Below are 15000 nucleotides of genomic sequence, written 5' to 3'. Positions count from 1 at the left end.
TTTTTTTCTGGGACTGTGCACTTGTAAAGCCCTTTGAGATTTCTACTGCTATTAAGATAAACTTGACTTGACTTGGCTTGACAAGTAAATTTAAGTTAATGCACTCCAGTTTCAATAGTCAAAGTACTCATTCGTGATCCTTAATGCATTAACCTTTATTGGTTAATCATAAAACATATTTGTAGTCCAGTTTTTGTTTCACAAATGTAGACGCGTGAGACATGAATAAAATGGCAATTTACATTGTGTGTGGATATGAATTATAACGTGTGTGTGTGTGTCTGTGTGTGTGTGTGTGTGTGTGTGTGTGTGTGTGTGTGTGTGTGTGTGTGTGTGTGTGTGTGTGTGTGTGTGTGTGTGTGTGTGTGTGTGTGTGTGTGTGTGTGTGCGTGCGTCAGGCGGGTATCTTCAGCATGTATTCCTGTGAGGAAGGCTTTGCAACAGGGGGTCGGGACGGCTGCATCCGCCTGTGGGATGTCGACTTCAAACCCATCACCAAGATCGACCTGCAGGAGGGCGGACAGGGCTACAAAGGTACCAAGCCGCTAGCACCGTAGACTGTCATGGCTGCCGGGAGTTTCCCATCTCCCTATCACTCCATGGCCTATTTAAGTTAGTGTTTTCTGTATGTAAGCCCATGTGGCAGATCCGCCTGCTACACGCCACCCGAGTGGTGTTTTCCGGGCCTTCTGACGCAGAGACACAGGTAGAAATGTTACAAACACACCGGTTTATTGCAGAGAATGGGAAAGATGGAACAAGCTAGGAGCAGATGGAACAATGTCATGACAGAGGCTCTTTTATGTGTGTGTGTGTGTGTGTGTGTGTGTGTGTGTGTGTGTGTGTGTGTGTGTGTGTGTGTGTGTGTGTGTGTGTGTGTGTGTGTGTGTGTGTGTGTGTGTGTGTGTGTGTGCGTGCGTGTGTGTGTGTGTGTGTGTGTGTGTGTGTGTGTGTGTGTGTGGGGATGGGTGATTTACCTGTTGCTCTCACGAGAAACACCATACAGCCACCCTGGTTCCTGGCCCAATTACCTGGACCCAAGACAGGTGTGGCTGCATTAACCACACCACCCCCACACCATACCTCAAACACAAAACTGAGGCCAGGGAAGAATCCCCCCCATGCCCACCAAGCAGAGAGAAAAAAAGAAGAAGAAAAAAACACAATAAACTGCCCGGACTTTGATTCAGGGTTCCCATAAGTAACATAATAAAACACTGGACTCTGAAACAGGGTTCCCATACCTAACATAATAAAAGCCCGGACTCTGAAACAGGGTTCCCATACCTTAAAAAGTGTCACCAAAACAGTCCCATTTCCAGGAGACCTGGAATCCCAGAGCAGCACAGTCCATGGGTGACCCTCCCCCAGGGCAATGAAGCAGACTACCCCCTCCTCCCTTATTGAACATGGGGCCTCGGGCTTTCGTTCTGGCTGGTGGAGGTGTAGCCGGGCTTATCCATACCCGGGTTACCCATGCTGTGGCTGCTTCTCCCCTGGTCCTCCTCAGGGCATCCTGGGTGCTGCTGCCGTCAGTCGGGAGAGGGTTGGTGCTGTGGCAGAGAGTGGGCCGGGTGGTACAAGCCGGGAGCAGATGGAACATTCTCATGACAGAGGCCATTCCTGTGTGTGTAGGAGGACGGGGCTTTTACCTGTTGCTCGTTAATTGATCTAAAAAGCAACAGGCGTACAGCCACCCTGGTCCCAGGCCTAATTACATAGACCCAAGACAGGTGTCGCTGCTTAAACCACACCACCCCCACACCACAGTCCGCCTGAAGTCAGTCGCTAGTCCAAAGTCTGAAGTTTATTCAGTTATTTATAGAAATGTTGTGTGTCTGTCTGGGTGTCTCTGTCTTTGGGTCCCAGTTCCTGAATCCTGATACATACTGGACACACTGGCCTTACCTGATCCCTGCTCCATGTATATCATAATTATAGATTCATATATAATGCACAATGCCATAAAGATGCCCTTATATATTCAATACTGTTGTTAGATATGGGTCCCATACCGGTTTGAAATAAGGTGTCTGTATGGCAGAATATCCACAATGCATGTCAGATATAATTTAAAGCAGTACTTTATTTTCTGCGTTTTCTTTCCCTATGTTTACACAGAGGCATACTAGATATCCAGAGGGCTCATGTTGGAAACTGAATTCCATTTCAATCCTTATGCTCTAATTACTCCAAAGTAAAGATCAGTGCTCGTTATTTGGCGATACTCAGACTTGGACCTGCCTGAGGTTAGGGGTTCCATTCAGTTTGTAACTTAATAGTGAGAGCAAAGGCACTGACAATGTTCTATTCCCTCTGTAGATCAGTGGGTAGAGCAAGGCATCGCTCTGTCTGTCTCCTGTCTTCTATAATTGTCGTAGCTCCTCATACTTTAACTTGACATTCACATTGTGTGTGCCTGCGTCTGTCTGGGAGAGAGACATTTGACCAGCCGGTTAATGAGAGCCCTGGCCTTTACCTCTCCACTTGCTCGTGCTCCTATTGGATGATAAAAACATTTTTATTTAACCAGAACTGATGCGTCCTGGTCCCTGTGGGTTCAAAGGTCACAGACACTCGACAGAGGTCTGGTCGTTTCATCAGTATCTTCACCAGAGGTGTCGGGCGTCCCTGTTTCTAATTATACATTTTTTTATGGAGACCTGATCTTTTAATAATAATAATTTGGTATTTTATTGGCTCTACATAATTGTAATTAGGGGTCCAGCCCGCAGGAAACAAATGGACGGCAGAAGCTATGAACGCGGTTTACGTCTTGTTTGAACCGGTGTGTCACAAACACCTCGTGGTTGAAGTTTCATCCAAATCGATTCACATAAGGAGAAGAAATTAGTGAAAAAACGACAAAATTTGACTGGATGTAGCCAAACGTTTGTGTATCACCAACAAGCCAACATTCGAAAACCTCCGGTCGGGTGGTGGAGCAAGATAGACATTCGAGCCAGTCCTAACACTGTAACTGTAGGAGTCCAAAACATATTCCGTGTTTGTGTCCTTACACATGGTGTTCGCTTGCAGCTCCAGAGCAACAGCAATCATGTTTCTTTTATTTTAGTCCCAAAAGTAAAAAAAAAGTTGATGAAATGTCTTTGAGGGACCTGCAGTGTTTAATCCGTTTGAATGGAACTGTGTTGTTGGGAACGTCCACACGGAGTAGCAGTGAGTCGATGCTACGTTCATTGGAAACTCTGAAATTGAAGTAGTTTGAGATGTAAGGCTGATGTAAAGAGGAGCGACAGCACGAACTGATGCGACATTCCACGGGAACTCGAAAATTTGTAATGGTGTCGATAATGAACCCTGTGTATTGCTGCCTGCAGATATATTTTTGTCATGTTTTTGGATAATAAATCTCCAAAAAACACCCAGATATTTCACACTCATGAAGACTGAAGGGGAAGATGTCTTTCATTTAAAAGGACAAAAATAACCACAAAATTGGCCAAAACCATTTTACTGAGACCAAACAATGAGGGGAAGCAGGACCACAGATCCTATCTTCTGCACTACGCGTCGGGCTGTCAATACAGTATTGACAAGGTTTTCACCTTCATCAATGTCATATTCTTGCCTTTCACTGAAAAAACCTCGGAGGAGGAGAAAGGATCCTTTGAAGAAAAGGTTGGGAGAGCAGCACAGCAGGGGAGGAGGAGAGGAGCAGGGGAGACAAAAGACCCGGTTCTCCAGCTCCTGAAAAGTAAAAGGTCGATATTCAAGGATTGAAGGTTAATGTTGAGGACATTGTTGTTATTTGAGGAGAAGGCTGAAGGAGGTCTGGTTCACTAAATGGAGATTCAGTGCAACCTTTTCTTTCCCAGGATCCAGAAGGGCTTCACAAAAAAATCAATAGGTTTTTCCATTTTTCATTGTTATCTTTCTTTTATTAAATTTGATTGTTTCTCTGTTACCTTAGGTTATATCTGTTGTCTATCATTAGGTTTAGGGTTTATTGGCAGATTTTTAATTTTTAATTTTATTGGGTGCAGTTAACCGTTGATGGGAATTTTATGAATAACTTTGCTATGTTGTGTACATGCATCACAAACTCCTTCCTATGTCATAATGCAAACCATGACCATATAAACTTGTGTGTGTAACAATATATCTAAATCTTTGTAATCACATAAACATATATGTACACACATAATGAAGAACACAACCTCATATATCCTCAGTCACATATGTTTATTGCAGCACAATGTTAGTTTCCAGACATTCCAAACCATGGGAGTATAGTCTCTGCTATCGTTGTTTTCGGCCTCCCCACAACGCAGCTGCAAGAGCAGGAACAACACTTCATTATTCTTTGCACGTCACAGAGTTTACCATATCTTGAACACGTATGAATTTGTGACGCCAAACTGACTATATATTCTCTGACTCCCTGAAAATAAACTGTTGGTCTTAGGGAGATGCTCTTAAGCACATCTCTGATCCAACCCTTGTACAACCGGCCCTTGTACAAGATAATAAATTCACTTTGAGACCAAGAACTTTTTCCTCTTCAATGTTTATTAGAAAACAGGGCATTCAGCAGAAGAATTTTTCTAACAACTGTTACATTTTTTTACCTTTTTTTAAATTATATTTAAAAAATAAAATATATATTATATATTATTAATTTGTCTTATTGTGTTGATGTGAGCTGCTGGGACAGTGCCATTTCCCCCTCGGGTATGAATAAAGTGTCTGCCTGCCTGTCTGTCTGTCTGTCTGTCTGTCTGTCTGTCTGTCTGAAGATATTACAGCTTTTTCACAGCTAAATTAAGGATCACCAGAAAATATAACCTACATTTTTTTCATCATATGAGGCCTGAAATATTAAAGAATAGACATTAGTCAGAGTTTAATTATGGTATATGTTTCAAATTGCCATATAGTTCAATCTAAGGAACCTCAATTGGAGTAATTTATGATTTAGAATTCATCAGAAGATATTGTGGTATATCTACCTTTAAATCTCTCTACCCCTTTATAAACAATTATTTACATCTATAATTTTGTATATATATATATAAACAGTCTTTATTGATTCATAAGATCCATGTTTTATTTAACATAGGTTTGTCCAGATTTTTACAACAGACCATCTCTGCCAATCTAAAAATGAGAACTCTCCCTCTCTGAGAGGTCAGGGTTTGTTTTTTGTTTTTTTTAAATGAACGGAATTAATTCCGTTCCTCTTCCTCTCTTCCTCTTCCAGGTCTGTCCATCCGGAGCGTGTGCTGGCGAGCCGACCGCATTCTGGCTGGGACCCAGGACAGCGAGATCTTTGAGGCGAGGATCAGACACTGCATGTTAGAAGCGGTTGCCAGGTTGGCAACCATGCATCAGGCCGTTTGGTTACCAAGGCAAAATGGTTGCCGAGTTTTAATCATTTTATAATCGAGTGGTAATGATCCTCATATCATTATAATGCACTTTTCAGTATTCTCACTTGGTTCACCATTGAGTAAATCAACTCACTTTTCTTAGCAAAACTTGCTAAACTTATGGACATAAACATGTTTTAATTTTTACATATGAGAAGTGATTGACAACCAGGGCTCACAAGGTGGTTGAGGAGGGCCCAAATCTGGTTGCCTGGGGTAACTGGGCAGCCGTTCAGTTGTTGGGCCCTGAAGGATGTTGTGGACAGAACTGATCTATCTTCACCTTGTTGTTTGATAATGGTTTCACTTTGGTTACAGTTACAGTAACCTGGCATGGTGAGTGTCCTCAGGTTGTCATATGTGAAGATATATAAATAGCTCCGCGCGGATGTGAAAACAAAACCTACGGTTTGGTGGGAACTCATTTACCCTTATAATGGTTCACATGAAGCTGTTGTGTCTCGGTTCCAGGTGATGGTGAGGGACAGGGATAAGCCTCTGCTCATCATGCAGGGCCACAGCGAGGGGGAACTCTGGGCGCTCGATGTCCATCCCAAGAAACCTCTGGCTGTGACTGGCAGCGACGACCGCTCTGTGAGGTGAGTGAAGTTAGTATGGATGTTGTTATATTATATTTAAAAACTAGGGACGCACCCATACAGTCTGAAACTTCCACCGGTCAGACAGTATACACTTGTTAGTCAGTAAAGCATAATGATGGACATATAAATGTGTGTGTGTGTGTGTGTGTGTGTGTGTGTGTGTGTGTGTGTGTGTGCATGCGTGCGTGCGTGCAGGTTATGGAGTCTGGTGGACCACGCCCTGATCGCTCGGTGTAACATGGAGGAGGCTGTGAGGAGCGTCGCCTTTAGCTCAGACGGGTCTCACCTGGCCCTGGGCATGAAGGACGGATCCTTCACCATCCTGCGAGTCCGGTGAGAATGATGAAACACAAATATGCACAAATTTTGGTTCATTTTCTGACTGACTTTTGATAGATGGATGGATAGATAGACAGATACTTTATTCATCCCTGAAGGCAAATTGCAGTGTTAGAGCAGAACAAATAGGCAGAATTTACACATTATATATATACAGTATATATATGTATGTATATAAAAGCAATATACATAAAGAGTACAATAAACCTCAAAATAAGCAAATAAAGCTCTTTGCTCTCGCTGTCTCTCCCTCTCCCTCTCAGGGACATGACGGAGGTGGTGCACATCAAGGACAGGAAGGAGGTGATCCATGAGATGAAGTTCTCCCCCGATGGAGCCTACCTGGCGGTGGGTTCCAACGATGGCTTGGTGGACGTCTACGCCGTCGCTCAGAGATACAAGAAGGTAGATGGACGGACGGAGGGAGGGACGGATGGATAGAATGAGAGAGACAAACAGTCAGACAGACAGACAGATAACCCCCCATCCCCCCCCTCTCCTTAGGTGGGAGAGTGCAGTAAGTCCAGCAGCTTCATCACACACCTGGACTGGTCTCTGGACAGTAGCATCCTGCAGACCAACAACGGAGCCGGAGAACGGCTCTTCTACCGCATGCCGAGTGGGTTCACACACACACACACACAGACACGCACGCACACACATACACACACACACACACACACACACATACACACACACACACACACACACACACACACACATCAACACTTTCAACCTTAAGAAACACACAGGCATTGTGTGAATCTATTCAGCCACTTCTTAATATACGCACACAGGCAAACACAGACATGCACACATAATACTTATACATACTGTAAATTTTATGCATGTATTCATAAATTGAATGTTTGGGCCGTGCCTTCCCAAGTGCAAATTTACATAAATCACACATACGCTTCTAAAGGCACACACGCACTACTACACACACACACACACACACACACACACACACACACTTCTCAACTTTTCTCCTTGCTCACTCTGAGTCATTTTGAGTGTGGAGTGTGGGGTGGAAGTGGTTCAGATTTAAAATGGTATTCCATATTTTATAGCAACTAAGTAATAAAATACATAATTTAATCCAATTTTGTGTTCCAAACTGTATGATTTTGCCACAATTTTACATTATCTATGGTATTTTCTCCGAATTACTTTTGCAATATAGTGATGCCAGTTTGCCTAAGCTCAGTGCAGAGTCTAGTGTCACCTTGTCTCTCCAGTGACCCTGTGACCGTCGTGTTGTCCAGTTATGTGTGTTTGGTAAACTGCAGTGTAATGCCTGCTAAGAATAGTGTTCTGTGGTTAAAACCCAGAGGTCGGCATTTTAGGATAAGCCCAATGTATGTTGTATTCTCTGTATGATCGAATAGCTCTTTCTTCATATTTCTAATGGAATTATCAACATATATACACAGGGACTCCTCACTTAACAACCTACCTGTTTAACGACCGTTCGGACTTACGACCAGCTCTCTGACCTGTGTTAATTGTACACTGCGTACAATACTGCGGTGTGTGTGTGGTGTCTCAGCATCAAGCATCTCATCGCGCATCCCCCTTTATACACTATATACACTATATACACTTCTTCTTCTTCCTCCGGCTTCTACCGTTAGGGGTCGCCATAGCGGATCATCTGTTTCCAATACCTTCTGTTCTGCGCATCTTCCTCCCTTACACCAACCGCCTGCATGTCCTCCCTCACCACATCTATATACACTATATAAACTATATACACTATATATACCATATATACACTATATTCACTATATACACTATATATACTATATAAACTATATACACTATATATACTATTTACACTATATATATTATATACACTATATACACTGTATACATGTAATCTCATCACGGTTCTCAGTCTCGTTCCTGCAGTCTGTCAGTATTCACTACTCTATCGTTTGTAATGGCCACGCCCCTTTACCGTGAAATAACACGGGTCCTCGCTTATCCACCAATCTGCTGAATGACCTGGTCCTAGGAACGGAACTCTGTCGTTAAGTGAGGAGTACCTGTAGTTTGTAGCTTTTCAGAAGAATTTGTTATTCATGATTCACTTTCCAATGGATTCGACATGCTTTCCTCAGGGAGCCGCTGTGGAGCTCCCAGAGCCACCGACAGTCTTTCATCTTGGCTCTTGAGCTCTTGCTCTCAGGTTACCTCACAGCTCGATTGCACAGGATGTTGTTAACCGTGTTTAGCTCTATTTATTGTGTCGTCAGATTTTGTTTGTATTTGATAAACTGTGTCAAGCTGAAGGCAAAATTCCACTTCTGTGGGCGATAAAGTTATTTTCTTATAATTTAGACGTTATTATTGGTGTACTTCCAAATAGGTTATTCAGCTTCAGAAACACTCCCAGTAGACACACTCCCAGTTGTATGTGTTTATACGGGTGTGTGTGTGTGTGTGTGTGTGTGTGTGTGTGTGTGTGTGTGTGTGTGTGTGTGTGTGTGTGTGTGTGTGTGTGTGTGTGTGTGTGTGTGTGAGAGTGCGCGTGTGCGTGTCTAGACACACATACTCATACAAACTCACGGACAATCTCTGTAGATTCATGGTGAGCAGTTAATTAAATTCAGTTTGGGCAGCTGTCTGGACAAATTAGATAGGCGTGTGTGTGTGTGTATATGCGCGCGTGTGTTTTTCACCAGTAGTTTGTTAAATCAAACTTCCTCAAAATGTTCTGACCTTCCAGAAATGTGAAGCTATATTTTCCCATCGTCAATAATCTTGACAACAAATGATATTCTCATTATTCTAGCGACTCTCCTCTCCCCTCTCCCCTCCAGTGGGGAAACACCTCGGCGGTAAGGAGGAGGTCAAGGGAGTCCACTGGGCGTCGTGGAGCAGCGTCCTGGGGTCAGAGGTCAACGGCATTTCTCCCAAATACTCGGAAGTGGCGGACGTCAACGCAGTGGACGCCAACTACGCCTCGGCCGTGCTGGTCAGCGGAGATGACCAGGGCCTGGTTAAACTGTACCGCTTCCCCTGTGTGAGGAGAGGTGTGTCTGTCTGTCTCTCTCTCGCTCTATTACAGGTGTAACAATCTACGTATTCGTTTTGAGTCGTTTGATTGGAGGATCACGGTTCGGCGCAGCTCTGACCGAACAATTCCAACCAAGCAATATGAACCAGTGTTTCTACGAAGCCGCCTCTCCGGCTGTTTGGATGTGAACGTGTGGCCTATTTCTCAGGTTCTTTTCTTTTTTCTTTTCCCAGGGGCCAAATTCAAGAAGTACATGGGCCACTCTGCCCATGTGACCAACGTGCGCTGGTCACATGACCAGCAGTGGGTGCTCACCACCGGCGGAGCGGATCACTCCGTCTTCCAGTGGAGATTTTTGCCTGAAGGCGTCATGAACGGAGGCGTGGACGCCAATGTGCACGGTAGGAGAGGAGGAGGAGGAGGAGAGGAGGAGGAGGAGGAGAGGAGGTTCGAGGGGAGGAGAGGAGGTTCGAGAGGAGGAGGAGAGGAGGTGGAGAGGAGGAAGAGAGAAGGAGAAGAGGAGGTGGAGGGGAGGATGAGAGGAGGAAGAGAGGAGGTGGAGAGAAGGAGGAGGAGGAAGAGAGGAGAAAGAGAGAAGGAGGAGGGGAGGAGGAGAAGAGGAATATCTAAGTACTACTTCACTAACAGGGAGGATGGTACATGGAATTTTCCACAGCCATCTGGAATAATAATACTAATAATAATCATAATAATAATCATAATAATCATCATAATAATCATCATCATCATCATAATACATATAGCTGCAGGCAGAAATACAGGTGGTCCAGTTTATTCCTTTAAGTTACGTTTTACAGTGTTTTGGTTTCTGTGAAACGCATCACAAGTTAAAAAAGTTGAAAACATTGTGAACTTACGTCTGGACCAATCAACATGGGCTTACGTACTTACGCATGTTTCTCTTTTGCCGTTCAGTTTAAGGGTTGTAAACTGTAAGGATTGTCTAATATTCCTGAAGAAGGGTGTTTTAAGAATTATGATCCTTCCTGGGTGAAACACTGCGGACACTGTAGTGACTTTTCCTTGAATTACATTTTCAATAAGTTACGCTTCCATGAAATACAAAAAACGTTGTGGTTTTTCTGTGAGTAATTACCATATCACAGCTTCTATATCAATAGTATAATAATGAAATTGGAATGGACTGTTTCCTTATGATCAGGTCGTCTTGGTTCAACGGGAATATTTACAATTTAAACAAACATGAATAAAATAATAATATGAATGTGAATTTCGTGAATCAAAATCATTATACAAAACTATGTGAACAGTGAACACAGTGCTCGCCCGATTTGAGTGTTCATATGTCTAATACCTGTCTCTCTCTCTCTCTCTCTCTCTCTTTCTCTCTCTCCAGCAGACAGCCATGGGGACTCTAACAGCGAAGAGTCCGACAGCGACATGTCCGATGTGCCTGAGTTGGATTCCGACATCGAACAGGAAACCCAAATCAACTACGAAAGACAGGTCATCTATCCATCTATCTATCTATCTATCTATCTATCTATCTATCTATCTATCTATCTATCTATCTATCTATCTATCTATCTATCTATCTATCATCTATCTATCTATCTATCTATCTATCTATCTATCTATCTATCTATCATTCTAAATGAGACATGCTGAATAGGAACTGTTTTCATCCCTTGAATCTTCTGTAGTTTCTTTGTAGAGTGACAACATGGTGGCACCAGCGAGTGTCAGCATTAGCATGAAGGTGGAGTGATAAGTGGTTGCCCACGGCAGTGGTCATTATTCAGAAATAACTGACACCTAATGGGTGCTACTGACCAATCAGAACGGAGTCAACTCCCTATCCTCATAGCGATGGTGGCGAGTTTGGACCCGCCGGTTCACCATAGATAGGGAGTTCCAGCTCCACCCGCCACCCTGTAGGAGATCAACAACGGCTTAATTTCGATGCGAGCGGCGGTGTAAAGAGTTTAGGATTTAATTAACTAAACAGAAGTGAAGCCCGGAGAGAGACGGAGGGCGGCTCTGCGGCAAGTTCTGTTTGGAGCCGCCGGCAGGAGCAGAGGTTTCTTATAGCGCTGTTAGGAACGCTTCATATTCCCATCAAGCAGAACCTCACAGGCCTTATCTCTGCGTCCAGCTGCCTCCTGGAGACCGTCGCCGTGCCGACCGTCGCCGGGCGTCCAAGGGGAGGAGAGGTTGTGGGGGGGAAGGCTAGCAGCCATGTGCTGTTTGAAGATAGAGAAGAATGTGTGTGTGTGTGTGTGTGTGTTCATGTCGGTACATAAAGAGGATTCTGATAAGTTTGAAGGTGTGTCAAAATCATATATTGAAGGTGTAAAGAGAGAACGCTCCATAAAGTTTATCTAGCTGGGTCTAGGTTTTGTCTGTTACTTATATTTATTTTGTATTTATGTATTTCCATAACTGTGTTTAAATATTCTTACTCTCTGTACTTACTGTATCCCTGCATCACGTTCCTTGCTGGGCTACTGGAACCCCAAAATAAAGTATTGTCCTGTCATATCTTATCTTAACTTACTGATATTATTTGAATAGTATTAAAATGAAAGATATTAAATTTCAGGTGTATAAAGAAGACCTTCCCCAATTGAGGCAGCAGAGCAGGGAGAAGAAGCAGCAGGTTGGATCCCTGAAACGTCTCAAAGTACCACACCACGGACTGCAGCTGGATTTTGTACATGGGTATGTGTGTGTGTGGGTGTGTGCGTCTGTAATAACTATTTAATAACAAAAAAAGTCATAAAACCCAGCTTTGTGCTTGTTTTGATCTGGGTGTGTGTGTGTGTGCTCAGGTACCGGGGCTATGACTGCAGGAGCAACCTGTACTACAGCAGCGGGGGCTTGGTGCTGTACCACGTGGCGGCGGTGGGCATTGTTTACAACCGGCAGCTCCACAGCCAGCGCTTCTACCTGGCGCACGATGATGACATCATCAGCCTCACCATGCACCCGCTCAAGGACTACACTGCTACCGGACAGGTACACACACACACACACACACACACATACACAGGCAGCCACTGAGAGTTAAATGAGATTGATATACATTTTATTTGTATAGCGCTTTTCAAGGTACACAAAGACGCTTTATATCACATGAACAAAAATAAATCACGTTGTAAAATACAGCAATGCATAAAAACAAGATTGCAACATATAGTGGTGGAAAAATAGCAAACAAATATATGTCAAAAGGAAACTACTTCTATTGGCTCTAAACTAGCAGTACACGTAGTTATTCCGGATTTAAACTTCACTTTTTTCCATAACTCCACAAATGAGTGTGAATTCCGCTGTTTATATGATGATCCCTTTCGAGATTGATAGAAAGTTGAGGAATCTTTTCTTTTATTTTGTGTGATTTTGTTTGAACTCAAATTTATCACCTTTTCAGAAGATATGTTCATTTAGGCCATACTTGTGTGGCTAATACCCGGAATACAATTTGTCCATTACAGTACCTGACAGTGATATGCTATGGCAACATCTCATCAACATGCCAACAAATAGGTCCAACATTAGATATATTATAATGGACTGTTTTTGTGTGTGTGTGTGTGTGTGTGTGTGCATGTGCGTGTGCGTGTGTGTGTGTGTGTGTGTGTGTGTGTGTGTGTGTGTGTGTGTGTGTTCCAGGTGGGCAGAGATCCAGCTATCCATGTTTGGGACGTTCAGAGTCTGAAGTGTCTCTCTCTGCTGAAGGGATTCCACCAGAGAGGAGTGTGTGCCCTGGACTTCTCAGGTACAAACACTTGGTCTGTGTGTGTGTGTGTGTGTGTGTGTGTGTGTGTGTGTGTGTGTGTGTGTGTGTGTGTGTGTGTGTGTGTGTGTGTGTGTGTGTGTGTGTGTGTGTGTGTGTGTGTGTGTTCAATTCTTGAATTCATGTTTGAGGTTGAATTCAGGTAGCAAACAATGCATAATTTAACTCAAATGTTAATATGATTTGTAACATGTACAAAGAACATAGAGAATGCTTCTAAGCATTAATATTACCATTGGTAGAATAAGTCATTATGTTCGTGCTGCTCATGTATTTTAATTCTGATTTTGTGGAACATGGTGGAAGAACATTTAAGAAGCACGCCACCGCCTGGTTAGAGTTGGGCTTCGTTAGAGTTTAAGATGTTCAAAAACTCAACACAACAAAGATACTGTATTAAAACCATAATGGTGCAGTGATGATGAAATAAAATAAAATAAATGGTAAAATCTTTAATGATATTTTCACATTAAATGTAACACAGCTGTCCATATCTATATGCCTAAATGCATTGAGTTGCTCCCATGTGATTGGCTGATTAGCTAGTTGTGTTAACAAGCAATTGAACAGGTATACCGAATAAAGTGGCCGGTGAGTGTATATACAAAGGAATAAAGGATATTAAGTTGTTGAACTCTTTTGATGTATTTGTAAGAGTACACGACCCTGCAAGAAGAGGAAGAGAAGGGAATGAATGTGTGTGTTTTGTGTCTGCAGTGGATGGGAAGAGTTTGGTGTCTCTGGGTTTGGACGACGACCACTCTGTTGTTCTCTGGGACTGGAGGAGAGGAGAGAAGCTCGCCACAGCCAGGTTACCTCCAGTACTAATACATACACTAATTCCACTACTACTAATACTACTTCTACTAATAATAATAATGTGTACCTTTCCATTCCATGATTCTCAATACCCAGTTGGATTTTAAAGAAAGGGTAAAAAAAAAAACAAGTATTAACAGCTACAGAATGGCTTTAAAATGGTGGTGTAAGGGCTATATCCCTCAAGGAGTTAACTTGCTAGTATTCCAGTAATCCAGTCTTCTAAATCCAATAAACACACACACACACTCCCACACTCACACACATCTTGTCTAAACAATAAATGTGTTAAGAGAACATGAGGTATGAGGAACGGCAAAATGTCGAAATCAAATATCTTCAATTCTCAGCATAGTCTAGATTTTGTTGTTCCTCCTTTGGAATTTGTATTGCATTATTATCCAAGGAATTTAAAAGTAAACTACTATGTTATACTGGCTCGTGTTAACTAAATTCAAATTAAACAATATCTAACATGGGTAGATTAATAGACAGTTTCTTGTCTGGATATGTTACTTATTTAAATGTCTCTCTCTCTTTGTGCAGGGGCCATAAGGACAGGCTGTTCATGGTGAGGTGTAACCCTGTCCTGACAGACAAACTGGTCACAGTGGGCATCAAACACATCAAATTCTGGCAGCATACAGGTAATAAGAAATAAGCAAACAATGAAGGTCTTAAATGACACAAGAAAGGGTCTGAAATGTAACTTTTAAAGAATTAGGGGGTTCTAATAAAAAAAATATATATATATTTTACAAATGTAAACTGATTCCAAACGGGACATTGAGGAGTTTGCCATTTCCCAGAGAATATATGCAAAACGTATGTATGTAGTTTGGCTTGACTAATTTGACTAGCTTTCCAGTGGCAATCCCAATCAAAAAACACTGCCCACCACACTAGAACTGGCTAAAAACCTGTAGATACCCTGCTGGTGAGAAACTTTTCTCTACGTAGAGGAAAGTCTGAGCGGAATTGTTCTTTCAAAACTCTTCAGCCTGGACTCCAAATTGGTTGTGAGGGATCCTTTTTTTTCAG

The 15000-nt window shown here is 42.7% G+C and overlaps 1 protein-coding gene across 1 annotated transcript in view; it reads left to right on the top strand.

Annotated features, from left to right (window-relative positions):
* Positions 1-15000, top strand: part of LOC307242354 (echinoderm microtubule-associated protein-like 6) — a gene marked incomplete at both ends in the record, with an annotated part of 58212 nt that overhangs the window by 23913 nt on the left and 19299 nt on the right. Inside the window, 14 exons of the mRNA XM_080016787.1 lie at positions 399-534; positions 5225-5298; positions 5865-5992; positions 6191-6328; positions 6598-6739; positions 6839-6953; positions 9163-9375; positions 9593-9760; positions 10741-10847; positions 11944-12062; positions 12173-12359; positions 13017-13122; positions 13858-13951; positions 14506-14606. Of these exons, the coding sequence (XP_079872913.1) occupies positions 399-534; positions 5225-5298; positions 5865-5992; positions 6191-6328; positions 6598-6739; positions 6839-6953; positions 9163-9375; positions 9593-9760; positions 10741-10847; positions 11944-12062; positions 12173-12359; positions 13017-13122; positions 13858-13951; positions 14506-14606 (1828 nt within the window). The remainder of the gene's footprint in view (positions 1-398; positions 535-5224; positions 5299-5864; positions 5993-6190; positions 6329-6597; positions 6740-6838; positions 6954-9162; positions 9376-9592; positions 9761-10740; positions 10848-11943; positions 12063-12172; positions 12360-13016; positions 13123-13857; positions 13952-14505; positions 14607-15000) is intronic.

Source organism: Zeus faber, assembly GCF_960531495.2.
Source record: "Zeus faber genome assembly, chromosome: 16".
Lineage (NCBI taxonomy): Eukaryota > Metazoa > Chordata > Actinopteri > Zeiformes > Zeidae > Zeus > Zeus faber.
Note: the sequence above shows the minus strand (reverse complement) of the source record. Positions and strands in the feature narration are given on the sequence as shown.